General features: G+C 38.8%; 1 protein-coding gene across 2 annotated transcripts in view; it reads right to left on the bottom strand.

Moving 5' to 3' along the window:
- Positions 1-7,298: 7,298 nt before the first annotated feature.
- Positions 7,299-27,946, bottom strand: part of LOC132182329 (twinkle homolog protein, chloroplastic/mitochondrial-like) — a 32,744-nt gene continuing 12,096 nt past the window's right edge. For both annotated transcript variants that reach the window (XM_059595540.1, XM_059595541.1), the window contains 9 exons: positions 20,451-20,633; positions 19,087-19,218; positions 18,120-18,181; positions 13,893-13,976; positions 13,198-13,329; positions 11,052-11,148; positions 10,846-10,980; positions 10,704-10,771; positions 7,299-7,740 (listed from right to left, as the gene is read on the bottom strand). In XM_059595540.1, coding sequence (XP_059451523.1) covers positions 7,686-7,740; positions 10,704-10,771; positions 10,846-10,980; positions 11,052-11,148; positions 13,198-13,329; positions 13,893-13,976; positions 18,120-18,181; positions 19,087-19,218; positions 20,451-20,633 — 948 coding nt within the window. In that variant the 3' untranslated portion in view covers positions 7,299-7,685. The remainder of the gene's footprint in view (positions 7,741-10,703; positions 10,772-10,845; positions 10,981-11,051; positions 11,149-13,197; positions 13,330-13,892; positions 13,977-18,119; positions 18,182-19,086; positions 19,219-20,450; positions 20,634-27,946) is intronic.

The following is a 27,946-nucleotide window of genomic DNA, read 5'->3' as shown; positions in this document are numbered from 1 at the left end:
TATTGGTCATCTATTTTAATTTTTAATTTTTTTTTTTAATTTACTACCGACTCTTTAGGGGCGACTTTTGTGGACCCTAATACATAAGCATTAGGGTCGACTATAAAAGTCGACCCTAATGATGTATCTTCAGCGTCCACTTAGAGTGGACGCTATTGGTCATCTATTTTAATTTTTTATTTTATTTTTTGATTTACTACTGACTCTTTAGGGTCGACGATGAAAGTCGACCCTATTGAGCTTTTATGTGATTTTTATTTTTTTTATTTTTTTTTTTCAGCTTATAGCGTCCACTTAAGTGGACGCTATTTGTTAATTATTAGGGTCGACTATTATCGACCCTAAAAGTTTTTTTTTCGCCGCTTAAATTTTTCCCGCCCCTCGGATAATTCCCGCGCGTATATTAGGGTCGACTTATTAGCGTCCACTGTAAAGTGGACGCTAATAGTCCAATTTTCGACCCATTATTAGCGTCCACTAGTAGGTGGACGCTATTACGGAACTATTAGGGGCGACTTTGAAAGTCGCCCCTAATGAACAACTTTCTTGTAGTGTTAATACAAGGCGAACCCGACGTGCGAGATAGTGGGCGACATTTTTTTACATGACACACGAACTTGACGTGAAATATAAAATTAAAGGGTTAGAATTGAGGGGTTTGACCAGTTTAATTAAAGTGGTTAGGTTAGGGTTTACCTATGTAGCCTTATATTCATATATTTTGAGAATTTTATAGCTTAAAAAATATGCAATTTAGCTTTTAGATATTGATATTTAATTATTTTATTTTATGAATAAGTGACACATGTTGAGGCGTGGTTTAGAGGAAGCACTTGATCAAAAGTTTGGTGCAGGTTGACACATAGCTTTCTGTACAGCTTAAGTCGTCAATTATGGATTAATGGGTGTGAACTATATTCCCAACCACAAAGAATTGATGCTATTCGTTTGATACATAGCAAAATAAAGTCAACCCTAATATACTATCGATAAGAGAGCATATGGCGCAAGGTGCAGTTAGATAAGAAGACAAAAGTGTGTGCAAATTGAAGCCATGTCATGACCGTAGGTTTTACAAATGAAAGTTCGCATGGGGCAAAATTATTAGTACCTATGTAAAGACGCTCAACTAAAGTTTATTATCAAGTGATATAGTGTGATCAAGTGGAAGATGATGATATATGGATGATCACACCATAATAAGTGTGGTCACCCCCACATCAGAATATTCCCATAGAAGATAATAATTTCCATGAAGGTTAATAAAAGTGAATAGTAAAACACCATATACAAATAGAGCGGTTGTCAGAAACCATTGTACGTTAAATTTCTCTAACAATATTCTTTGGCTTATTTTTTCTTTGTCCTCCATAGGATTTTCACCCTAACGGGAAACTTCCAAAAGATCATAGTTTATTGCTTAAATAATTCTTCAAAAAACGTTGCTTTTTGTCGGCACTTTCCTTGTACTTGGCCACAAAATCTTGTAATTTGAATTGTAGCTTTGTAAGCTTCTTGAATCTGAACAATAATAAGATCTTCGGCATTGGCATTAGCATTCATTCACTTCGAATCAAGAACATATATGAAATATATTGTATATTAGTGCCTCATTTGAGACTTTAGTCTTTGGAGCTAGGGTGTTTTTCTATGCTGAGCAAAATAAGATACAATTTGTTGTGCCTCAACTTCTCATTGGGTCATCAACACATGAACATCCGTTAAAATTTCTCCATCTTTCTTGTGAGAGTGCTTTTGTCATGATATTGAGTGTGTTTTTGTGTGCCTATTTTTTCTGCGAGGACAACAATATTATTAGCGACGACATTGTTGTTGCTAAAGATTATTATTGTTAATACAAATGATAGTTTTTGTCGTTGTTAATGTGCATTTTTGACGGAGAATCAACATACATTTTTTGGACTTTAGGGATGGTCTTTGTGGCCGCTAAAACCCAATTTTCTTGTAGTTATAATTAATGGAAGTATATCCGTGTGTTAGATTTTGTAATTGACTTATTCGGTGTCCAAAACATTATTTCCTATTTTTGGAAGATTTTGACAGTTATGTACTTGGGTTTTACCGTTGAAAATGTTGAATATTGCTTCAAAAAGAAGACGTGTTAGAGAGACAAGAAGCGCCGTAAACCAAATTGGATATTAAAATTGAGAGAGAGAGAGAGAGGTATTGTGTACAATCCAAACCAAGCAGTAAACCAATTTGATTATCTACATAACGATAATAATAAACAACATAATAATAAGAAGAGGAAGAAGAAGAAATAAACCTCTGAAAGAAAAACAGGGGTGATAATAACAGAGTAAAAGTAACAAAACAATAAGAAAATGAAGTGAAGCCAATCAGACAGAATCAATCCAAATTCTGTATGAAAAACTCTCTGCAATTCGATCGATTCTCAGAAGCATACGTCCAGTGCACAGCAGCAACACAAGGCAGCACAACTGCATGCGCAGTAAACAAATACACAAATTAAATCACAATTAATGCCACTACTTTAAGTAAATCAACAAATAATGAATTAATAAAAGAAAAAAAATAAGAGGAAATAGAGAGCTTACCATCCCTTCCAGAAGCCATCGCCCCTAGGCTTGGTTTCCACCGGGGGAGGATTCTGAGAGTAGTCGGAGCCATCTTTTGTAGGATAGCCTGCCGGAGGTGGAGCTACTACATAAGGACCTTGTGCAGAAGTAGGAGGATATGCTGCTCACAAATTTCAATAAAGAATTCAATAATAAATAAACCCATATATAGAAAACAATAATAATCCCCATAACAAGCTAGCTTATCAAGATCAAACAAACTACTTGAATGAAGAACATGATCCTATAAGATAAACCCAAAAAAAAAAAAAAAAATCTCCCGAATATATATTAAACAATTATTGAGTAAATACCTGCAGGTTGATCAGTTGAACTCATGTTTGAAAGGTCTTCAAAAACCAAGGAAAGATATATGTGTATATATGTAGAAAGAGAAGATGAAGAAAACAATTGAGAGACTAGGTTTTACTTATATATAAAGAAATCTGTTCGGTGGAGTCGTTGTTTCTTAGAAGATCCTATGACCTAGGGCGGCTCTACCGCGTGGCGTAGCATAACAACCAAGACCGGCTGGCAGGAAAGCAGGCTAAATACTTTTTTTATACCGCAGGAGATATTTAGCTAAATTTTAGTTAAATAATTACTTTTTTTTTTTTTTTTTTAGCTATATATATATATATATATACCTTTCCTACTTTCAAAAGAAGGCCAAACAAGATTTTTTATTTATTTATTATTATTAATATAGATAAATATTTGTTGATAGCTCAGCTCAGAGCACTTACGTTCCACTGAGCAAATGTCTAGCTAAATGATGAGATTTTTCTATTTTAGCTATCTATTTTTTTAAAGTACTTACATCCGTCTTAGCGTTTTAGTTATTAATTTTTGTTTTTTCATTTAAAATATTATTTATGGGAAATGGTAGATATTCTTCTACTATTTATCTAGTGTTCTTCTAATTGTGATGTGACTTTTAAAATTATTGTTGAATTTGAGATTATCATTATTGACTTTTAATCTATTTGTGATTTTAAAAGTTACATCACAATTAAAAGAATACTAAATATATATATATATATATATATATATATTGTTACATAAATAATGATTTTTTTTTTTTTTTTTTCGAGTATTTATATTGAGTCCCCCATGTGAAGGCTCGCCTGTGAAGTCTTTACTTTTAGATTTATTAATGTATATATGGATTTCGTAGTCGTCATTATGAGCCCGTCCTCGTCGGCAATCTGATCCATTCCTACCTACACGTGGCCCACTTTTTTTGTTTGTACATCATCTTCAACGGAACTTGCAAGATAACATTCTTTTTGCCTTTTTGCCCCTTCAATTATGCAACACATCTGCCAGTTATTCCTCACTCTTGCGTATTCCTAAAGGTTCTTTCTTTTTTTGTTCGAATTCATCTCAAAGTTGACTTTTTTTAGAAGTTTTTAATAGGAGAGAAAAAATGAAGAGAGATTTAAAAAAATTTAATCTTGACCATTGATTAAACTACAGTATACATACTGTTATTTTAATAACAGCACTTAAGCCAGATACTTTTTTTCCTCTTCTATTATTATTATTATTATTATTATTATTGTTTTATTTCTAAAAGTATCAAAACCTTGATGGGATTTTCTAGAATAATGTTTCAAGAGTCAGAAGTGATAGGCTATACCTTTGAATAACCAATTTTAATGTTATTACTTGAATATATATTGTCATCTAGAATTTCAGCTAACAAAATATGCATCGATTTTGGTTTTGACTATTTAAATTATTTGTTTGTAACGGCTCTTTTTCTTGGTTTTGCCCGTTCCTACAATTACAAGCACGTGAATAATGAATAATACAAGATAAAAACATTTAATATCGGTGTTTAATATTTTTATTTATCTCGTGTCCAAAAAACACACATCATCCCATGCATTAATCGAAGCAAGAAATACAGAAACAGAGTCAAGCAAAACACTAAGCTTTTTACTACTGAGAAACCATATTTTGCATCAATACAACGAAAACACCATAAAAATAAGAGTTACAAGATGGTTTGTATAAATTAAATTTATTGTTGATAATATAAAAGTAAAAGAAACGTGTAGTGTTAAGAGTCATGTGTTACCATCAAATAATAAAGAAAACATGTAGCGAAGAAAAAGCTTTGATGTGTGGACATACGTCATCGACTGAACCGCTTTAATTATGTGTCTTTCTTTCATGCTTTCATCTCTTTAAATTATTATGTAATTCTATTCAATTTGGTGTTGCCCAATTATGACAGATTCAATTCCTATTTAGCTATAAAGAAGTGATCTGACAACATGATGAATCATCTTTATTCAATTTGGTGTTGCCCAATTATGACAGATTCAATTCCTATTTAGCTATAAAAAAGTGAGACAACATGATTAATCATCTTTAGCCTTTGCATGAAAGTAATACAATGTAAAGAAGAGTATAACAGAAGTATTTGTTGCATGTAAACGGGAAGGTTTACAAAGGAAAGAAATGAGAGAAATAGTCTACTCAACGACTAAAATTCAAGTAGTATACAAGCAAGCAAATCCAAGGCCTTCCATTAGGTTATACTTGATCACAAAGACATGGCCGTTGAGGAAGTTGATGGGGGTGGGGCATGCTAGTTAAAAAGAATGTGTGGGGGCGGAGGAACGGAGGCCATGGATGGTGTTCTCTTGATATGGGTTTTAGATTTATCGTTCTTTTGGTTCATAGTAGATGTGGTCCGTTGTTTCCATCTTGAATTGTCTTAGTGTTCATTGATGTGCCCTATCAACCTACTGCTATTGGACGGCACAAAAAAAAAAATTCTAATTTATCTAAGGTCCTAGAAAAGTTATTTTCAATCATTTATTACTTTTTGCATAAGCCACAGAAGTCTATTTTTAGTTTTAGATAAGCCACATGGGATTCAACTTAAAAAGAGCAAGTTGATGGGATAGATTGTATAAGCATCCAAATTCTTTACTACTCCTTTAGATTGCTGATTATTCAAAGCCAAACAAAATGTTACTTTCTAGGAAGAAAATAGGGTCTTGACAAATCCATCAACTTAAAGATTGATGTTGCAATGTTGCCTAATTCTTCTCCTTGTCTGTCCTTTTGACTAATGAGGGGCTAATTTCGCTCATATCATAGCAAAAACAGAAGATATTCGACTTGAAGATTTTACCAAATTGTTTTAAGCATGATTCATTTCACTAATAAGAGCATCTACAACGACATTATGTAAATTACCGAACCAAAAAGTGTAATTCTCTACTTTAGTTATTGTTTTTTTCTATCTACACTCTAACTAAATTTTTATTCTCTTTTCTATTTATCTATAAGTATTATTTTTCTTTTTTTTTTTAATTATTATAATCTTGCTAACAGTCATATTTTCAAACATTTGTCTATTCTAACGATCATATTTTTCAACCGTCGTATTTTTCCAACTAGATTGCTAGAAAGTCACAAAAACATAAATGCCACAAAGTCACAAAAGTCACATAAACGTGTTCACTTTTAATGCCACAAAGTTACAAAAACGTAAACGCAAACGTAGCAGCCAAAAAAGCAAATGCAAAGAATTAAAGTAGAGAAACAATAAAGAACAAAAAAGTAACAAGGAGAATGAACAAAATATTCACGCATTGTGATACAGTAATTAGCTAGAGATTTTGAGAATTACTGTAGCAAAAATGTGTTTTACATGTTCTAAAGATCATATCATGAAGAGAAGGAGATGCAAGAGATGATGAAAATACCTTTTAACTTTATATGTTAGAAGAGTTGCAAGAAAGAGGCTAGCTAGAACTCCAATGGCAACAACGATACAATCTTCGAATTTGTGCTAGGAAAATGTCCGGGGAGGTGAAGGGCAGAAGGGCAAGAGAGACGGCAAGCATTTTACACTAACAAACGCTATTTTCCTTGATCAACTAAAAATGTATTCAGTTGAACCAAGATTTTCGGTTGCTTCAAACACCTAAATTTAGGAAAAACAGTTTTTGAAAAAAGGTTAACGCCCAAGCAAACATAGCCTTAATGTTATAACTTGTGTATAAGTTCAATATTACAGATTACACCTCTCTATGTTATTAGACTAGTAATTGACTAAACATTTTTTTGCTATTTAGACCTATTAAGAGTTTTAGTATCAATCCATAAACCGACTTTTGACAGGTAAGGGGAAAAACCCTCTCTAACTGGAGCAATGCTACAAGTCACTCTTGTGCCACTCTAAAAATGATATAACTTTTAAAATTACCATTGACCTTGTGATTAATTATTATTATTGAATTTTAATCAAATAGTGATTTTAAAAGCTACCTCATTCTTAGAGTGACACAAGAGGGATATAAGAATAACTTCTAGAATAACTCCTTCAACTGACATTACTCCTTTTTTTTTTTTTGTTTTTTAAACAAATAGGAAAAGAGTTACATGAAATCAAAACACCGAAAAAGAGGTAAGACTCCCCCTTCAACTAACATTGGTCAGAAATGTTGGAGTTGCATTCATTCGTGTATGGAATCTGTATGATTAGATCCTTTATTATAGAGTTCAATCAAGCATGTGCTGTGCATTTATTTTATTGGCTACAACATTATCCACGTGATGATAACCAACTAAATTATAATTAACACACCTACCATTCCTAGTGGCAGTGGCTCATTGATCAGTTTTATCCAACCAATCCACACACATTGAGAGTACATTGACTAATTGATAAGAAAAAAGAAATAAATTAGGTTGCTGAACATAAGCTGATACCATACAAGTTTACACAAAATAGATTAAGATTATACAAGTTTACACAACCTATATCATATTATACAAGTTTACACAAAATAGATCATCATATGATTCATCTCCAAAAGGAAGTCTCTAATCATCAAAAATTGTAGCCTACCCTCCGGAATAGCAAGTTAACCATAATCTGATCAACTGTCAATGCTGAAATACCTCTGATTTTCATCTCTCACCACCATAGTTATGCATGCACCAAGTGAACGCAGCCACCCCGCCATTTGAGTTGGCGGAACTCTGGCAATAGAAAACCCGCCTCGAGTTGAGGGCTTATATTTCGGTCGATCATACATTTTCTTAGTAATCATATCATTTCTTCTCGTTGCCAGATGGTAGACCAAGATCCATGAATTCACCAGTTACCCTACACAAGTAACATCAAAGTTGCCACCATTATTATTTTTACCATATAATATACATAACAGAAGGAAAGAGAGAATTGGGGGCATGATATAACAAGAACCATCAAATGTTTGATATGAAGAATGTGTCCTCAGAGTGGCAACTAGGATTATGCATTATAACATGCAAGGAGTTTGTTTGTCTCTCTCTGTCTCTCTTCTTTTTCTTTACAATTCAAAATCATAAGATCGTTTACTATATGATTTCAGAGAGCAGATACCATAAGAAAGAACTAGCTAAATTATTTTACAATTAGAGTGTACTTTTCACCCAGAATATTTCCTTGAGAAATATTCCACTATCCTTTGCAGTTAGTTACTCTCTTCACTAATCCTCTTGTTCCATGGGAAAATAGTTGAGAGTTCCAAGGCCAGGCAGCATGCTACACACTTAGGTGCTGTAAAAAATCTACAGCATGTGTTGTAATTTATCAACGGTTCAGATTTAATTCTTAGTTTTTATGAGAAAGATAAAGAGAAATTTTTTTTGATAAGTAATATTGTATACATCAAAAAAAGCGTAATGTGCCCCTAGGTACACAAAAAAGTATACATAGGTAGCCCAACTTAAAAACCCAAATACAAAACCGAAAAAGACACAACCCAAAAAACCCAACAAGTAGCCACAACCAATTGGTAAAACCAAAAAGAAAGACCCAAAGACTAAAACGCAAACTAGCCCAAACCCTGCCCTAAAAACCCAAAGCCCCTAATGCACCTCGGGAGGAAAGGAAAATGCATTTTTGGTCCCAACACAACCCCGCCAGCGCTAGCACCTCTTCGGAGAAAGTCTCCCTCTAGCCTCATAATTGATGGAACATTCTAAATTCTTGAGTTCCCTCTTCTTTTTTACCTTTGGGGTATAGGGCTCCCACTCCTCTTTAATATTCGTAAAAAGATTCAAAAGACTTTTCTCGTCACCTCCTTCACCACAAGACAATCCCATAATGGAGGCAAATTTCACCGCCTCTTGTACCACCTCCGAATAGTTCTCCACCCCCTTCTCCGCAGTTTCCGCCACAACCTCGGCAAGCAGCTCCTTGTTCTTCTACAACTGCTTAGCAACCTTTTCCTTCACCCTTCGGGAATACCCCAATTGAGACTTGGAGACAGAGAAATAAATGGGAGTACCACCCTCTGTCATGCGAGAAAAAGATTGGCTAAGACTCCTTCCCAGCTCAACCGCCCCATAGGAATGGGAAGTATTCGAGAGAGTAGAGCAGACCATCGGCATAGAGGGAGAGGCAGAACTTGACCCTATAAACCCCCAACGGATCAACACATGCGCCGGAGCAGGGTTCTCATCAGCCTTAACCGGAGAAACCTTGCCGTCCTTCACCACAGACCGAGAAGGAGAAGCAACTCTCGGACCAAAAAAACCCCATCTGATCAAACCTTTCACCGGAGAAGGGATCCGAGCAGTCTTATCATGAGCTTCGACCGTAGCCTGAGAAGAATCCGCCACCTCAGAAAGGGAACCATCCCTTTCCCTGCATAGAGGACTCGTCGGGGAGGCATAATCCCCCACCAGCGAATCGGGAATACCCACCGAAAACTGCCGGACCTGAGAAGGTACCAATAACACAACAGCCTGCAGACCTAAAGGAAACCTAGCTGGCGTCTCCACATCTGCTACAAAGGCCAAAGGAAGCACTAGAGGAAACACCGAAGTCGGCGCAAGAACTGAATCAAGCACCAAAAGAGATGATTTTGAGGAGAAGCCCAAACCCGGTTCTGAACCCAGATTCAAACCCGTAACCAAATCCATATTCGAACCCAAATTCGAAACCCGATCCAAAACCGGATCCGACAATTGACCCGAACTAGCCTCAAGGACAGACCCGGATTCTCGACCAAAGGCAGTTTTTGCGAGGCCCAAAGAACCAAGCCTTTTCCTTCTACAATTGGGCTTCGGGGCTAATCCAGCCAAGACCCGATCCAATTTAGAAAGAACTTGCCCTAGATTCCTCATTAACCCAATAATACCAAAATTACCCTTCCTCTTCTTCACACTGCTTTGCCGCCGCCTGAGACCAAGGCGTAATCTCCAATGCAGAGCAATCCACGGCAAATCGCAGCTCACCATCAGAACCCATCTTAAAACAAGACGGCACCAGAAACAGATCGAGAAAGCTAGAAGAAATAACCTTCACTCCAGCAACTTTTGCTTCGACGCCATAGGCAGATCGAAGGACATCCACGAACGATCTCCCAGAATTTACATCCGAAGGAGCATCCAATAGACTCCCCGCCGTAGATGGAACCCCAAGATCTACCAACCTAGTCTTCTTAATCTAACCCGCCAACAGTTGCCGAAGCTCTCCCGCAATCGCCGCCAACCCCTCCCATAACGACCCACCAAAAGCCAAATGACTCCCTTGCGACCACCCTCACCGAAAACCGGCACCTCCAAAAACCTACCAGCCTTATTACCTCCCCCATGGACCATTGTAACCTTCTCTCCCTCACGATAAGATTTGGCGATTTCTTCCTTCGTCTAAGATTGAATCGCTGCCTCCACCGTATTCACCAACCACGACGAACATAGGTTGCTCGCGAAAATATACCCAACGAAGCCTTTTCTTCTTTCCCTCCAAACAAACGTTAGGACACCCATCCTTTGCCAAAAGGCAGAAGGTTTTAGCTTCAAAAGAGAAGATGCATTCCACGGAAATCTCGTCGGACCCTAGCGTGCAACGCCTATCGCGCCACCGCTAGGGCAAAGAAGAAAGAAACCCTAAAAATGATAAAGAGAAATTAAATATGAACAGTTAAAAAACTACAGCACATGCGTTGTAATTTTTTTTTTTTTACAACACCTAGGCCAAATCCAATTGATAAAAAGTAAATCCTGACAATATATTCAATGATTTGCCAGAAAACTTTAGTCAGTAAGAGATTGCAATAGCAAAGATTAAAATCATACCTATTATAGCTCAAGAAGGCATCTCCTACGGTTCCAGCAACCTTATTCCGAACCTTCCGAACACAAACCTGCAAGTACAATTAAAAAGTTCACGAAATAGACTCCAATGTGCAATAACAACAATAACAAATATAATACTCACTTGTACTCTATCGAGAGGCCCAGCCTCTGGATCCCGATTACGATGAATCACAATCCCATTGTCACATTTGTTTATAAAGTGTGCACTTCCGCTAATATCATACATACTAGGAGGACCCCCAACCCACTGGTGCAACTGTAAAACAAGGGGAGAAATTAGAAAAGAAAGAGATACTCTGGAGCATACCAGAGATGATGGAGGCCAACCTGTCTTGGATGTGCTACAAACCAAACATGGCAAGAGTGATGTTGAGCAAAGCGTTTGATTTTGGTAAGCATCTGACTCACATACTCTGTCTCGGTCCTGTCAAATAAATAGATTTTCAATGGAATGCAGCACAACATGACTGTCCAGAGCAGAATAGTCAGTGTGAGAAGAGATATCACTACAGATTTGAGGTTCACTCGTAACACTATACAGTCAGTGCATATACATTAAGAACCAGGAAACCAATGCAACAACTGCCATCAAGAACAGCAGCAAGGGTAGAAAGAAAACACCCAAAGTTCCGAAGTCTCTAAAAAACCATTCTGTTAGTTATCACACTGGTTGCCAAAGCAAAAATTACAGATGAGAACTTGAAACAAAACTTTCAAGCATCCTACTTCTGGGCAGAGCAAGACCCACAAGCAATTTGAAGGTATGTTAAATCACTACTTGTCCCAAAATCTTAAGCTGATAAAAAGAAGTAAATTTAATCATTTAATCATTACTTTAACAGAGGTATCTTCAAAAGGGCCTGATCACTAAGTTTCTTCCATTGTGAAGCTAAAAATCCAAGTCATGTTTAACTCATAAATAATGCTAAAGCCAAAGAAATTCAAGGCTCCATTCCATCTTGACGGATGAAAGCCATAACTTGATTTGAAATAGCGTGCGAATGAGCCGAGCTGATTGTGGAGCTGTTAAGGTCAGCTCAATGGCTATAAAGACTCAAAGCTGTCAAGCCAAAATATCTTTTTTTAAGCATCGACTTGATTGCTGCTTGGATGGCTCAAGACCTGTTCAACCTCTACTTTATAATGGAGGTTGTGTAGTCATCTATTATACAAGATTTGTCATATATCTAAAGGCTGTAGTTCAAAGACAAAAAAGATAAGCAGAAAGGAGTAAAGACGACAAGACATAATGGGAAGTTGTGCATCCGGCACAAGAAATTACACAAGTTAATTCTTTGCCATTTTTTATGTATGTTATGACATATACCACATAAAAGTTTCAAATCAAACTGCTAATGTAAAAGCCAAGAAAGCAAGAAAATATTATGCTTATGCCACAAGATTGTATGTTAACGAGCCCACACAGGTCAAGCTTGTGCCTGCTCATATGAAATAAGCTTAAAAGAGGACTTCAGTTTGGCTCATTAATTAAAGAAACAAGGCAGAACAAATACATTCTTGAGCTAAAACCAAGCTAGTTAAGAACAGCTCGGTCCATTGTCAGCCCTAATTTCGAGCAGTCATAAAGTACAGAATTCCACAGATGATAACAACTCATTACTCTTCACAAACCTCAAATTTCACATATTAATATGATACAGACCTACATGGGGCATCTATGACACTGCCCTCTATTACGCTTTTTTGGGTGTGATTCAAGCAGAAAATATGGTTGCCAGAAAATTAGATACCAGAAATATGACTATACATCATCTCATTATAATGTAAATGCTCGCTTAGGCACTTTTGGCATTACAAAGAGTTTGTAGGCAAAATATTACAGGGAAGAAGAATAGTGGAAAATAATGAATTTGTGGAAAACCACCAGAACACCAATTAACAACTGACAAATTAAGTAGAGCTGATGTGGTCATGCCAAAGTCTCATATACGAATTCACCATTAGCATTAGAATCTAGTCGAAGGTTTCACAAGGATGAGGAGAAGGGCAAGAAGGCATAAATTAAGTTTGCAAACTTCCGCCCCATTATTTGCTTGAAAGATCTATCCCAAGAGCTGATAGCACAAGATGAATTTGTAAAAGCTCAAACAAAGTCATATTCACCGCCCATATTTTCCTCAATTATACAGTCACAAACTACATCATCTGTATGGTCCACTTGCTTTGAAAGTATCCCAGGAAATATACAGTTTGATGTGACAAAAACCTAAAAAACAGATCTTAGTTAAAAGCATACAGCCTAACTAAAGGCCTCTCAAATATGAACAACTTACAATCTAAATGTATGGCCAACGCCAAAACATGAATTGAATCCATATAATTGAACCAAATAGATAAAACACTTATTAATGATTAGTAGCTACTTTTGGGGTCCATAGTTTGAACCTTTTGCCATCTTTCACAACAATCACTATCAGGCTAGCTCAATATGATAGATATTGAAAAGACTCACTGGTTTGCAGAACGCTGATGATCAATCTCATTGTAAGGATCAATTACAAGTCCACGCACACCATGCCTCAGAACTGCTGCTCTTGCAAGATCAAGAACCCATTTAATATTTGGAAGGGAATCATCCTCACACCTATAGCACAGCCACAAACATAACCAACATGAAAGTCATTTTCATAGGCAATAAAATGACATCAGTCTTAACCTAAAAGGCAATAATATGATCATACCTCAGCACACAAAAGCATCAAAGTTTTTGTTCAAGGACTTTTCCAGTAAACTATTTTTTTAATTGTTGATCCTGATTGCCATTATTATATTCAATGCTTTGTATATCAATAAGATTATAGAATGGCACTTCAGTATGCATAGAAAAGGATCTTCTTCCTCTGGAGTAGTAGTTATATACCACAGTTTCTAGCATAACTGCCCCATGCAAAATCATCTTCTGAGAAAACTGATCATCTTGAAATCAAAACTGTAGTGACAAACTGATAATGGCTCTTTAGAAAGACTAGTTTTGCTAATCTATAAATGCAAAAACCAGGGCAAGCACAACAGAAATATTGATACAAACCAGCCATGACCAAAAGAGGTTCGGTTGCAGTCTCCCACTGCATAATAACTCATAATAACATATACGAACAGGTTACATTCCCCTCTTGCCTGGACAATGGTCTTCAAATTTCTAGTTACCTTATGAGATAAAATGTATCACTCAACCATTGCTTCCCGTTCTCTAAGTCCTCAACAGTCATACGTTCAGCAGATCCACCATAACTACAGTTTAGCCAAGGATGCAATACAAAGTTAATGACACTCATATGAGTTATAAAATGTAACTTAAATATTCAACACATAAATGAACTATGAATGACAATAAGTTGGTTCATAGATGACTAACACTTGCAGGTTTTGATGGTAGGAGAATTCCATATAAAGACTAATTTTCATTGTCAGTTATATTTTTTTTGATAAGTAATAACTAGTTTTATTAAAAGCGTAAGGCGCCCCTAAGCACACATGGAGTATACAGAAGGAATAACCTAACTAGAAAGGCAAAAGCAAATAAGAAAATCATCATAACTAATTGACAAAGGGGACACAAATGTTGTAGTCCAAAGATACAACGTATGAAAGAAAGAGGATAAAATGTCCTCCAACGACCTCTCTAGGTACTCAAAGCACCTATTGTTCCTTTTCCTCCATAAACACTAAAAGAGGTGAGTACGCACCACCTTCCAGACCGCATAACTCCTCCGCCTTCCAGAAGACCACCAATAGGCAAACAAGTCGAAAACCCATCTAAGCATTACCCAAGACATCCCAACATGACTAAAGATGGCACTCCACAAAGCAGAAGCTACCTCACAATGAAGAAGAAGATGGTCCACCATCTCCCCATTCCTCTTACATGTGCAGCATCTGTTCATCAAAATAATATGCTGCTTCCTGAAATTTATCCAAGGTTAGGATCTTGCCAGAGCCGCCGACAATGCAAAAAAATACTACCCTCGAAGTAGCCTGCGTCCGCTACACACTCTTCCTGGGAATGCGACTACCTTCAGTACAATCCAAGGAGTAAAAGGACTTGACCTTGAAAATGTCTCTTTTGGAGGAAACCCACCACAATTTATCTTCAACAACTAGAGAAAGGAAGCAAAGACCTCCACCTCCTAGTCATGCGCCTCTCTAGAAAAACTCACATTCCACAGTTTGGATCCACCCAAAAACTACAAATTAGCCGCAACTGAGGCATCCTTCACACGAGCAATGCCAAATAAAACTGGAAATGCTACCTTAAGAACTGTATCTCCACACCACATGTCATGCCAAAAGTTAATCCTAGTCCCATCCCCCATCTTGTGTCTAGTAAACACTTTTGAGTGTCTCCCTCCCTTTCCTGATATACTTCCACAACCCCACCCCAAAGGCTCCTCTAGGCATAAGAACACACCACCCACCCCAAACGTTGCCAAACTTCGAGTCTACCGCAACTCTCCACCAAGCATCTCTCTCAATCCCATAGCACCACATCCATTTACCTAAAAAAGCGCAATTGAACACCATCAAATCTCCGATACCCAACCCTCCCTCAATAATCGAAGTGCAAACCTTCGACCAATTCACCAAGTGGTATTTGAACTCTTCACCTATCCCACTTCATAAAAAATTGCATTGTAACTTCTCTATGCACTTAGCAACACTCACCGAGATAGGAAAGAGAGACAAATAGTACGTGGGCAAATTAGAGAGGGTACTCTTGATAAGGGTGACCCTACCACCCTTTGACAGATACAACATTTTTCACCTGACCAACCGATGTTCTAACTTCTTGATAACGTCATCCCAGATATGCTTAGCCTTATAGGAAGTCCCCAACGGAAGACCTAGATACTTCACTGGCAAAGTGGAAACCCCGCACCCTGAGATACCGGCTAAAATTCCCACTTGATCCACATTCCCCACCGGAATTAAATCTGACTTGTCCAAATGAACCTTCAAACCGGAGGCAGCTTCAAATAGCAGGAACAAACTCCACAAAAACACAACTGGGCGGGATGAGCATTGCAAACAAATCAGGGTATCATAGGCAAATAGAGGATGAGAGAAAGTAGTATTGCCGACTTAAAAGCCTTCTAATAGCCCCCCCATTAACCGCAACAGAAATCATCCTACTCAATGCATCCCTTGTCTCAACCCCCGGGAGCTATGGAGTGAAAGAATTTAGTGCATTTATCACCTTTAACCACAATACCCAAGATTTTTGCATCCAACTCATTTCCTCCATAAAAGTACACCTCTACCTTCTTCAATAACTCCTCCTCATCCAAGGCCTTTCTTCATACACATCAAAAACCCGAAGATCTTCAAGAAGAATCCTCTTATTCCTACCTACATTGCCAAACACCTCCTCATTCCATTTCTTCAAATCCAACTTCAAAGACTTGAGCTTGCGTGCAAGAACAAAACTTGCCATAGCTTGGAACACGTAAAAATCCCACCATTGTTTCACCAGATCCACAAACCCTTCCGCTTTAAGCCACATGTTTTTGAATTTGAACGGCCATCTCCCACTTGAAATGTCACCACACTCAAGAAGAATTGGGAAATGATCCAAAAAAAGGTGTGGTAGCCTATTCTGCAAAACCCCTAGAAACTAGGCTTCCCAATCTGGGGAAACAAGAAATCGATCAATCCTAGACCAAAAGGCAGGGTCATGAGAAATCGACCAAGTGAAAAACCCCCAACAAGAGGAAGGTCTATCAGTACCGGATCATAAACAAAATCAAACTCCATCATAGTAGAATCCATACGAGCTCCACCCGATCTTTCACTAGGAAAATGGGTTACACTAAATTCACCCCATATACACCATGGCATGTTCCACCAACTGAGCATGCTAGCCAACTCATCCCAAAGAAGCCTTCTATCCCTATCAGAGTTCAGGCCATACACACCTGTAAAAGCCCAAACAGATAGATCCACAACATTCTTGAAGGTAAAAGACATGGTGTAAACCCTTGCACACTCTTCTGCCTTCTCCACCACCCTATTATCCCACATGGTCAAGATGCTCCCTGAAGCCCCACTAGAATCCAAATAACACCAATCCACATGACTACGCCCCCATAAACTGCGTAGAATGTTGTGTGACACACCCTGAAGCTTGGTTTCTTGAAGGCACACAATATCCACCTTCCAATCTCTGAGCAAATTACTCACCCTCAAACGTTTATCCCTCTATTTCAACCTTCTCACATTCCAAGAGAGAATCCTTGACTTCATACAACTCCTGAATGACCCCTCGCCTTCCTTTTACCACGACTAGAACTCATACCTCTAGCATCATAATTATTTGAGCGCTCCAAATTCATGACCTCTCTTATCCTTCATACCACTAGTCGAAATAAAATCAAAAGTGTAAGGCGCCCTTATACATAGGAAATATACAAGAGAAGCCACCTAGGAATTAGGGGCAAACAAAATAAGAAAATTATGATGACCAAGTACTAAAGGAGATACATAAGTGGCTGTCCAAAGATACAAAGTGTTGAAGAAAAAAGATTTCATCTCCTCCAAAGTCCTCCCACAGTCCTTAAAACATCTATCATTCATTTCCCTCCAAGACACCACAAAAAGCACAAAGGTACCATCTTCCATACAGCCGCACTATATAGACAATTACTATTCACAGTAGACAAAATATCTATTGTCAAGAGACAGAAGATGTAAAATAGAAGCCAGTTAAGTCATTATTACTATAAAAGTACCTGAGTCTAAAGAACAAAGAAGCATCAACCATCATGTATCATTGTGCCTTCACCATAAATTTCATTCCCTTCCCTAAATGTAAGGAAAACTCCCAGAAAGCTCCCTGCAACAAACTCCCTTGGTGTTCCCTAAACTAAGGGAAACCCAAGGGAAGGGTAGCACTTTTGCTTCTCTTACCATTATTTTATTCAAAAAAAAAAAAAAAAGGCTTTCTCTTTCCTTTCTTTCCTCTCTTTCCCCTAGCATTTATTTGAAAGAATATTTAAATAGCTTTCTTTTTCCTCTCTCTCCCCTATCAGTTATTTAAAAGAATATTTAAATAGTATAGGAAAAGGATATGGGAAGCTATTGAGAAGTCTATTTGAATAGGGAAGCAAAAACTAGTTTGGTTCCCTAAATTTAAGGAAAATCTAAGAAAAGTTGTTGCTAGTGCTCTTAAAGTGCATCCTAAGCAACCTAGACAGATTGCAAGAGGTGAACAAGAGTTCTTTTTTTTTTTTTTTTTCTTTCTCTTGTTTGGGAAGGTTGTTGTAGGTTGCCAGGCAATCTGTGCATTTCCAATGGTAACCTTACTGGTACTAATAAAACAACTAATTTTAGAAACCCCATCTTTTTAAGCAATAATTAATGATATTAAATCAAACTCACCTTGCATTAAAGAAAGGCTTCTTTATGTGTTTCTCCAAAAGTTTCCTTGCATGATCCCGAACCTAAAGATGGCCAAATGGAGAGGGATTGAGATGAACAAGTATACAAAAGAGTACCAAAGAGCAGCAGGACAAGTATCAAAAGTTTAAAAGAATATTTAATATATGCCTTAGAATACTTTACCCAATTGGGAACCCTAAGAAAAAAGTCAGAATTAACAAATTTCAAGTAAAGAGTAAGAGTATGACCACAAACACACACACACACACACACACAAAAAGGTACAATATATTTCTTTCTAAGAAGGATACTCCTATACTACTCCCAGAGTTTTTGGCATAACCATGTCACAGGTAAAAGGAGTAGCAGAAAGACTGTCAACAAGATATAGATATAGATAGTAAGATCAGTACTTATTAAGTTTACATGATTCATGCACATTTAATACAATCTTAAAAAGAAGGAATAGCAAAACAGATAGCTTTTAAGTTCAAGGACAATAATAAATCATTATGAACACACCACAAAAGAGTGGTAGCCCCCAGGGAAGGGGGAGAGAAGGAAAGCAATTTATCACAGACAATGTTTGTGCCAATGGTAGGATCAATCAAAAAAATTATTCATCAACCAGCATCTCAACCAAGTTCAGGTAATTGGGTGACATAAAAGTACTTGTATATGTTGTCTTGAGAGAAATTCCTTGAATAAGAGTTATCAAAGGCGCCATACAGCTAAAATACGGAATAATACAGTGAAGAGTTTGTCAAAGATTTAATATGATAAATTCAACAACATATACAATGCTTTCAAACAATTCTTCTGATTGTCCAAGTGACACTCTCTACAAGCATCGAGTACAAGACCCCACAGTAAAAAGTTCCCACACATAATAGAAACATAAACCAAGATCAGAAGATCCCATATAGCAAATAAATATGAAGTCAAATTTGACCATAAACTACCTTACCTTGTTCTCCATAGAGCAAAGAGCAAATTTCCAACCAGTACTTTCATTAAGATTGCACAAGAGAGCATCAATCCACTCACTCTTGCCTGAATTAGGAACCCCAGTTACTATAGTCAACTCTCCTGGCACAACCTGTTTAAAATATTCAAATTTAGAACAAGAGTAGAATGCATCCCCACCGCTACTCATCAACAATACCACACATCCACTCAGGCTAGTTATTTGCACTGATCTATATAAAAAATATAAAGGGAAGTACTTCCTTTATGGACATAAAAAGATAAGCAATCACACACTTTCCAGATTCCAAATGGCCAGTCTGTTCTAATCAACTCATATAACTGATCATCAAAGAAATCTTAAAAAATGGGTGGGTGGTGTTCTAGTGAGGTTAATGGGTCGCATGGGGTTGGTCTTTTGAAATTCATCAGGAAGGGTTGGGGGGAATTCTATAGATACACTAGATTTGAGGTAGGGGATGGTTCCAAGATTAGCTTTGCATGATGTGTGATGTTGGAAGCAGGCCCTTAAGGTAGCATTTCCAAAATTATTTAGTTTAGCTCGCTTCAAAGACGCTTATGTGGTGGATCATGTACGGCTTTCTATTGCATCTCATCAGTGGAACATTAATTTAATTGTAGTGGTGCCAGATTGGGAGGTAGATGTCTTCACCATGTTTTCCAATTTATTGTATTCCTTCAGATTGAGATGAGGTAGTGAGGACAAATTGTGTTAAGCCCCTTCCAAGAGAGGGTTATTTGATGCCAGATCATTCTATAATATCCTTGTTCCCCATGACAGTGACCCCTTCCCTTGAAGGAGTATTTGGCATAATAAGTTTCCCTCGAGAATCATGTTCTTTGTTTAGCCGGCAGCTTTAGAGAATAACTTAAAGGAAACAGCATCTCATAATGGTAAACGGGTGTTGCATGTGCAAGAATGGGGAATCTGTAGATCACCCCAAACTCCATTGTGAGATTGCTTATGCCTTGTGGAGATATATCTTCGGCCTTTATGAGTTAAAGTGGGTAATGCCTAGGCAGGTGGTGGATCTCTTCGATTGTTGGGGAGGGCAGTGTTGCTCTTCTCAAGGATAGCAGTGTGGAAGATAATCATTTCTTACTTAATGTGGTGTATTTGGAGAGTGATAAATGATCGTAGTTTTGAGGATTGTGAGAGAACATTTGTGGAACTAAAGGCCTTTTTCTTCAAAACTCTATACCACAGGACAGCTGCCTTTTAGTGCGTCCATGTTACAAGCTTCAATGATTTTCTTTTTGGGTTTGGCCACCATAATCGCATAGTGTTATAGCCACAAAATGCACATATACTTTATATATTTTATAATGCAGGTTTCTACTTACATTATATAACTCGTTCAAAGACCTCCACCCAGTTGGGATACCAAACTCACATCCATGAGTTCGGTGATAGTATGCATCAATTTCATCGAAGTAGTTTCTAAAGTTGAACAATCCACGTATAGGGTATAATTCAGCATTCTCAATTACTTCCTTCAGTACATCAGCGCCCAAATTCATGAGAACCTGTGAGCAAAATTACTAGGGATAAGTATAGAGATATTAGAGCAAAATAACCAAGATAATAACTTAAAATGTCTCTTCAGAACAAATTTCCATGTGAGGACCTTCATAAAGTCAGATATGCTACAACATGCAGCAAGAGAAACAGAAAAGTATCCCAAAAACTAACTCAATCTTATTATAGTAAAAGAATATTAAAGTGCATTTGGATAAGTTTTCTAAAAGTGTCTTCAAAAATGAAATATAAGAAGTGTCATGTGGGGTCCATATTTGAAAACTTATTTGGATAACTATGTTTGGAAAGTGTTTCTCAAAGAAAAAAACTAAAAAGGAAACTACACTTACCGCCCCTCAATCTACCACCCTATTTGCAATGTCCCCCAATTCCTTCAATTGGTTTAATATACCCTACCAATCTACCACTCAATTTGCATTGCTCCCCCCCTCCCTTCGTGAGGAAATTTTGTTAAGTCAGACGATAGGCGCATCTCATGACCTACACGTGATGTAAAATATCCATTATGCCCCCATGAAATTTATAAATATACAATTATACCCTTAATTTAGTTTATACAAAAACTCGCTTTGAGGTGACCAACAGCCAAGCAGTGGGTCTCGCACAACCTACGGCCTGGTAGTGGTTCACGAGTTTTCTATATATAATTATACCCTTAATTTAGTTTTTTTTTTTTTTGCTTTTTTCGTTTTTTCTAAAACTTTTGCCTTTTCCTACATTTTTTATCTTATACAAGGTATTTTTGTTGTGTTGGGTCGCATGAAATATCCATTCTACCCCTCCGTTAGGGTTTAACAAAATCTTAACAAAAGTGGGACTTTGCAACCAAGCGTGGTAGATTGATAGGGTACATTAAACAAATTGAACGATTGGAGAACATTTGTAGTTTCCCCAAACTGAAAAGTGTTGAATGAAATATTGAAAACAATTTTTCCAAAATCCAAAGAAAGCAAAGAAATACGGAAAATTGTTGAATCACACCCGGAATTTTGAGGCTTTATCCAATCACTCCATGAGTTTCTAATTTTATCATTTAACTCCTTGAGTTTGTCCCCATCCACTTTCATATAGATTCTGTTTTTTTTTTCTTTTTTTTTCTTTTTTTGACAAATCCCACACAAATGATTTCATTGAAAAATTACAATTATACTCCTTTCCAAAAGAAATTAACAAAAAAAACAAAAATCAGAGAGAAAGGGGTGGCCCCCACTGGCAGAGGGTGTGGACTCACCCTCTAACAGAGGGGTTACTTGCAACCACCCCCACTAACAAGGGTGTGCGCTTGTGGCCACCCCTACTGACACAAGCGGCCACCCTCTCTCATAGTCACCCATTGCCACAAGGGGTGGACCCACTCCTCTGATAGAAGGGTGGCTTAGGGGGTGCCCCTTTGTCAAAGGAGAAAGGTGGGGAGGGGAGACCCACCTACCCCACCTCCAGTGAAGGGGCGGCCTCCACAAGCCTCCACCTTTTTTTTCCCTAAGTAAAGGTCAGCCTCCACTTGTTACTATACATGAAAGATTAAACAATTTCAAAGGTGTTTTCAAGCTTTTAAAAAAAAAAAAAAAAAAAAAAATCTTAGATCTTCAGGGGAGGTTTTCCAAAAGTTTTTTTTTTTTTTTTTTTTTAATTTTCTTCTAAAAAGTCTTTTGTATTATGTGTTTTGAAAATGAAAACTGAAAAGAGCTTTCTATTGTGACCACATCTGAAAACTTGTTTGAATAACTATGAATAACTATGTCTTACTCTTTATTCGCCGATGATACTCTGATTTTTTGCAAAGCTTCTCCCGAGCAAATCCGTTATGTGCGCCTTATACTCTTATGTTTAGAAGCTGTTTCGGGTTTGAGAGTTAATCTTGGTAAGTCAGTAATTGTGGCTATTGGTGAGGTGGAGAACATTGGGGCTTTAGCTAATATCCTTGGGTGTAGTGTTGCTGCTTTGCCTATGAAGTATTTGGGTCTGCCTCTTGGGGCGTCGTATAAGGATACGGTTATGTGGAATGATGTGACTGAACAGTCGGAGCATCAAATGGCTGGTTGGAAGAGAATGTATCTTTCTAAGGGAGGCCGATTAACTCTCATCAAGAGTACGTTGTCTAATCTTTCGACTTACTTTTTGTCTTTGTTTCCTATTCCTATGAGTATAGCAAAAAGACTTGAGAAAGTCCAAAGAGATTTCTTGTGGGGAGGAATGAGAGATGAGCCTAAGTTGCATTTTGTAAGTTGGAATCAAGTCTGCCATCCTTTGCATGCCGGTGGTCTTGGCATTTGGAAGATGCATAAGTTTAACCAAGCTCTCTTGGGAAAATGGCTTTGGAGATATGCAAATGAGAATGAGGCTATTTGGTACAAGATTATTAAAGCCAAATATGAAGATCAGGATGGTGGGTAGTGTACGAAGGAGGTTTTGGGTTCTCATGGTGTGGGTTTATGGAAGCATATCCGTCAAGATTAGAACTTTTTTGCCAAAGGTATTCGGTTTGAGGTGGGGGTGGGTTCAAAAGTCTGTTTCTGGTATGCTATTTGGTGTGGGGAACATTCTTTGAAGCATGTCTTCCCATCCCTGTTCAGTATTGCTAGATACAAAGCAGCTTGGGTAAAGAATAACTTTTTTTTTTAAGTAACCATCAGTCTTATTAAAAGCGTAAGACGCCCCAAAGTACACTGAAAGTATACAAAGAGGATCACCTAACTAGAAGGGGAAAAACGTACAAGCAAATCATCATAGCTAATCGACACCAAAAAAACATACGCTACAGTCCAAAGATATAAAGTATGTAAACAAGAGGATAAAATGTCCTTGGAGGACCTCTCCAAGTCTTCAAAGCACTTATTATTTCGCTCTCCATAAACGCCAAAAAAAAAAAGTAGGCACCATCTTCCAGACCGCAGCACTCACCGCCCTTCCTGAAGACCACCATCAGGCTAGCAACTTGAAAACCCGTCCAAGCATCACCCACGATAACCCAAAACGACCAAAAAAGGCACTCCACAAAGCAGACGCTACCTCACAATGAAGAAGAAGATGATCCACCGTTTCCTCACTCTTCTTGCACATACAACATCTGTTCACCACAATCACATGTCGCTTCCTTAAGTTATCTAGGGTTAGAATTTTGCCCAAAGCCGCCGACCACGCAAAGAAAACTGCCCTTGGAGGAACCTGTGTCCGCCACATACTCTTCCAGGGAAACCTCCTCCCTTCCGAACACGCCAAGGAGATAAAGAGTGACTTGACCTTGAAAATGCCTCTTTTGGAGGAATTCCACCATAATCTATCTTCAAACCCTCGTCTCACTCTAGTTGCATGCAACACCTAGAAGAAAGAGGCAAAGGCATCCACCTCCCAATCATGAGCCTCTTTAGAAAAACTCACATTCCACTGATTGGAACCACCTAGCACCTCCAAATTATCCGCAACTGAGGCATCCTTCGCACAAGCAATACTAAAAAGAATTAGGAAAGCTATCTTGAGAGCTGTATCTCCACACCACCAATCATGCCAAAAGCTAACCCTAGTCCCATCCCCCATTACAAATCTCATAAAGCCTTTGAAAGTTACCCACCATTTTCTAATATTCTTCCATAACCCCACCCCAAACGCTCCTCCAGGCTCAATAGCGCACCACCCTCCCCATAAACTTCCAAACTTCGAATCTACCACAACTCTCCACCAAGCATCTCTCTCCGACCCATATCACCACAACCATTTCCCTAAAAGAGCGCGATTGAACACCAATAAATTCCTAATACCCAACCCTCCCTCCTTGATCGGAGTGCAAACCTTCGACCACTTCACCAAGTGATACTTGAACTTTTCACCTATTCCACCCCATAAGAAATTGTGATGTAGTTTCTCAATGCGCTTAGCAACACTCACCAAAATAGGGAATAAAGACAAGTAATAAGTGGGCAAGTTAGCGAGAGTGCTCTTGATTAGGGTGACCCTACCCCCCTTTGACAAATACAACATTTACCAACTGGCCAACTGATGTTCTATCTTCTCGATAACTCCATCCCAAATATGCTTGATCTAATAAGAGCCTCCCAACGGGAGACCAAGGTACTTCACTGGTAAAGTAGCTGCCCCACACCCTAAAATACCGGCCAACGATTCCACTTGCTCCACATTCCCCACAGGAATTAGCATCGACTTAGCCAAATTAACCTTCAAACCGGAGGCAGCTTCAAACAACAAAAACAAACTCCACAAATAGCGTAACTGGGCGGGACTAGCATTGCAAAAAATCAAGGTGTCATCGGCAAATAAAAGATGAGAGACAGTAGTGTTGCCGACCTTGAAGCCTTCTAACAACCCCCCATGAACCGCCGCAGAAATCATCCTACTCAAAACCTCCATCACAAAAACAAACAACAAAGGAGAGAGGGGGTCCCCTTGTCGTAAACCCCTGGAACTGCTAAAAAAATCTTTAGGAGACCCATTTACCTGAATCGAAAACCACACCGAGGAAATGCAATGTTGAATACAAGAACACCATATCCCTCCAAAACCACACCTCCTTAGCAAGTACATCAAGAAACCCCAATTCACATGATCATAAGCTTTTCTAAGTCCATTTTGCAAATAACCCTTGGCTCCCCAGATCTCAGCTTACTACCAAGGCATTCATTAGCAATCAAGATGGGATCTAGAATCTACCTACCTTTGATAAAAGCATTTTGCGACTTGGAGATGATCTTGCCCAACACTACCTTCAATCTGTTTGCTAAAACCTTGGCTATAATTTTGTAGATACCTCCCACAGGGCTAATTGGGTGGAAGTCTTTGAGATTGATGGCACCAGGAATCTTCGGAATAAGCGAAATGAATGAAGCATTGAGGCTCTTTTCAAACATCCCTCCGGCATGAAAAGCACTAAACACCTTCATAATATCCTCCCTCACAACATCCCAACAAGATTGGAAGAAAGCCATAGAAAACCCATCGAGGCCCGACGCCTTATTGCCATTTATCTTAAACATGACCTTTTTTACCTCTTCCTCTTCAAAATCTCTCTCCAACCAGCTGGCCTCCACCTCCGAAATGGAATCAAAAGAAATACCATCTACCATGGGCCTCCAACTGCGTTGCTCTGAAAAGAGCTTTTGATAGAACTCAACAATGTGCTCACTAATCTCATCCTGATTTGAAGAAGGAATATCCCCAATCATAAGGGTCTCTATAGAGTTGTATCTTCTGTTAGAGTTGGGTATGGAGTGAAAGAATTTAGTGCTCTTGTCCCCTTCCTTCAACCACAACACCCTAGATTTCTGCCTCCAACTTATCTCTTCCATAAGTGTACACTTCTCTAACTCTCGAACAACCTCGGACTTCCTCATTAACTCCTCCTCATCCAAGGCCTACTTTCTTCGAGCACATCAAACGCCTGGAGATCATCAAGAAGAATCCTCTTATTCCTTTCAATGTTTCCAAACACCTCCTCATTCCATGTCTTCAAATTCAGCTTCAGGGCCTTGAGCTTGCAAGCAAGAACAAAGCTCGGCGTACCTTGGAACTCAAAAGAATCCCACCATTGTTTCACTAAGGCTACAAACCCTTCCGCTTTAAGCCACATATTCTCGAACCTGAACAGCCTTTTCCCCTTTGATACATCCTCCAACTCAAGAATGATTGAAAAGTGATCCGAGCAAAGGCAAGGAAGCCTCTTCTGCCTCACCCCTAGAAACTAGGCTTCCAACTCTGGAAAAACAAGAAACCGATCAATCCTTGACCACAGAGGAGGATCTTGAGAAACCGACCAAGTAAAAGCACCCTCGACAAGTGGAAGGTCCATAAGCCCTTGTTCAGAAATAAAATCAGAGAAACCCATCATAGCAGAATCCAGATGAGCTCCACCTGATCTTTCACTAGGGAACCAAGTAATATTAAAATCTCCCCCAATACACCACAGCAAGTTCCACCAACTAAGAACGCCAGCCAACTCATCCCAAAGGAGCCTTCTATCCCTATCAAGGTTCAGACCGTACACCCCTGCAAACGCCCAAACAGAGAGGTCTACCACATTCCTGAAAGACACAGCCAAAGTATAAGCCCCTACACAAACATCAACCTTCTCCACCACCCTTGTATCCCACATAATCAAAATACCACCCGAGGCCCCACTAGAATCCATACAGCACCAATCCACATGACTCCGCCCCCATAAGCTGCGAACAATACTTCGAGACATGCCCTGGAGCTTGGTTTCTTGAAGGCAAACAATATCTACATTCCAATCTCTGAGCAAATTACTCACCCTCAAGCATTTATCCCTCTTATTTAACCCTCTCACATTCCAAAAGAGAATGCTTCGCTTCATAAAACTACTACATTCCCCCTCCCCTTCGTATTGCCACGGTTAGTGCTCACACTTCTAGTATCGTAATTCACCGAGCACTCCAAATTCCTCATCTCCCTTTTACCCTTGGTGTCGCTACTTGAAGTAGTTACCATCCCATTGTTCCGGCACTCCTCTTCTAGAAAGGTTAACAATGCCAACAACTGCAGCTTATGACCGACGTATGAAATCCCCACAATCGGATAAATCTCATTAGCACACTGAATAACCCAATCTGAGTAACCCACCGCACCCCCTGAAGTAGGACCATAACTGTTCAAAGGAGAAGGCCCCTCGGCGCCTTCTCCTTACTCCTGCCCTCTCATCTTCCTTACTCCTTTTATTAGCACTATCTTCTCCCCCAAAACTCTTAGCTTCTTCACAAGACTCAACTAACCTGCCTTCCTCTCCCACAACCTGGCCAGCATCTCGAGACTCAACCATTCCTGAACACCGGATGCCTATGTTTGTAGGACCACCATCCAATGTGGGACAATAAACAGGCAGCCCAACATTAAACCCTTGTTCCTGAGGATGACCCAAACCTTCACTAGCCTGTATACCAATCTGAATCAAGTCGCCACAAGACCATGGCACCAAATCTCTAACCTCGCTTACCGAACCTGACATCACCGGCGTCCTCTGATGCGAAGCTGCCTTCCCATTGCCCATAACAGCAGTCCCCGGCGATCCAACACCACTAGTAACTTCACCAGGCACAACCAACTCTGGAACATCACCGGAAACTACCATGGAAGGCATCTCCGGTGTCATTTGGTGCGAATTAGCCTTCCCCTTGTCCAGAATCAAGATCGCCAGTGAACTTCGCCTCTCTCCATCCTGTGTTGACTCATTCTCACCACCAGAAAACTCTCAGGGCAAGTCCAAGTGCAACTGTGGAGCGTCGGCAGGAACATCCACGGTAGCCAGCAATCTCTTCCCTGCGCACAATCCTCCTGC

The sequence above is a fragment of the Corylus avellana genome, chromosome ca5, assembly GCF_901000735.1.
Source record: "Corylus avellana chromosome ca5, CavTom2PMs-1.0".
In the NCBI taxonomy this organism is placed as follows: domain Eukaryota; kingdom Viridiplantae; phylum Streptophyta; class Magnoliopsida; order Fagales; family Betulaceae; genus Corylus; species Corylus avellana.
This window is presented reverse-complemented; position numbering and strand designations above follow the sequence as displayed.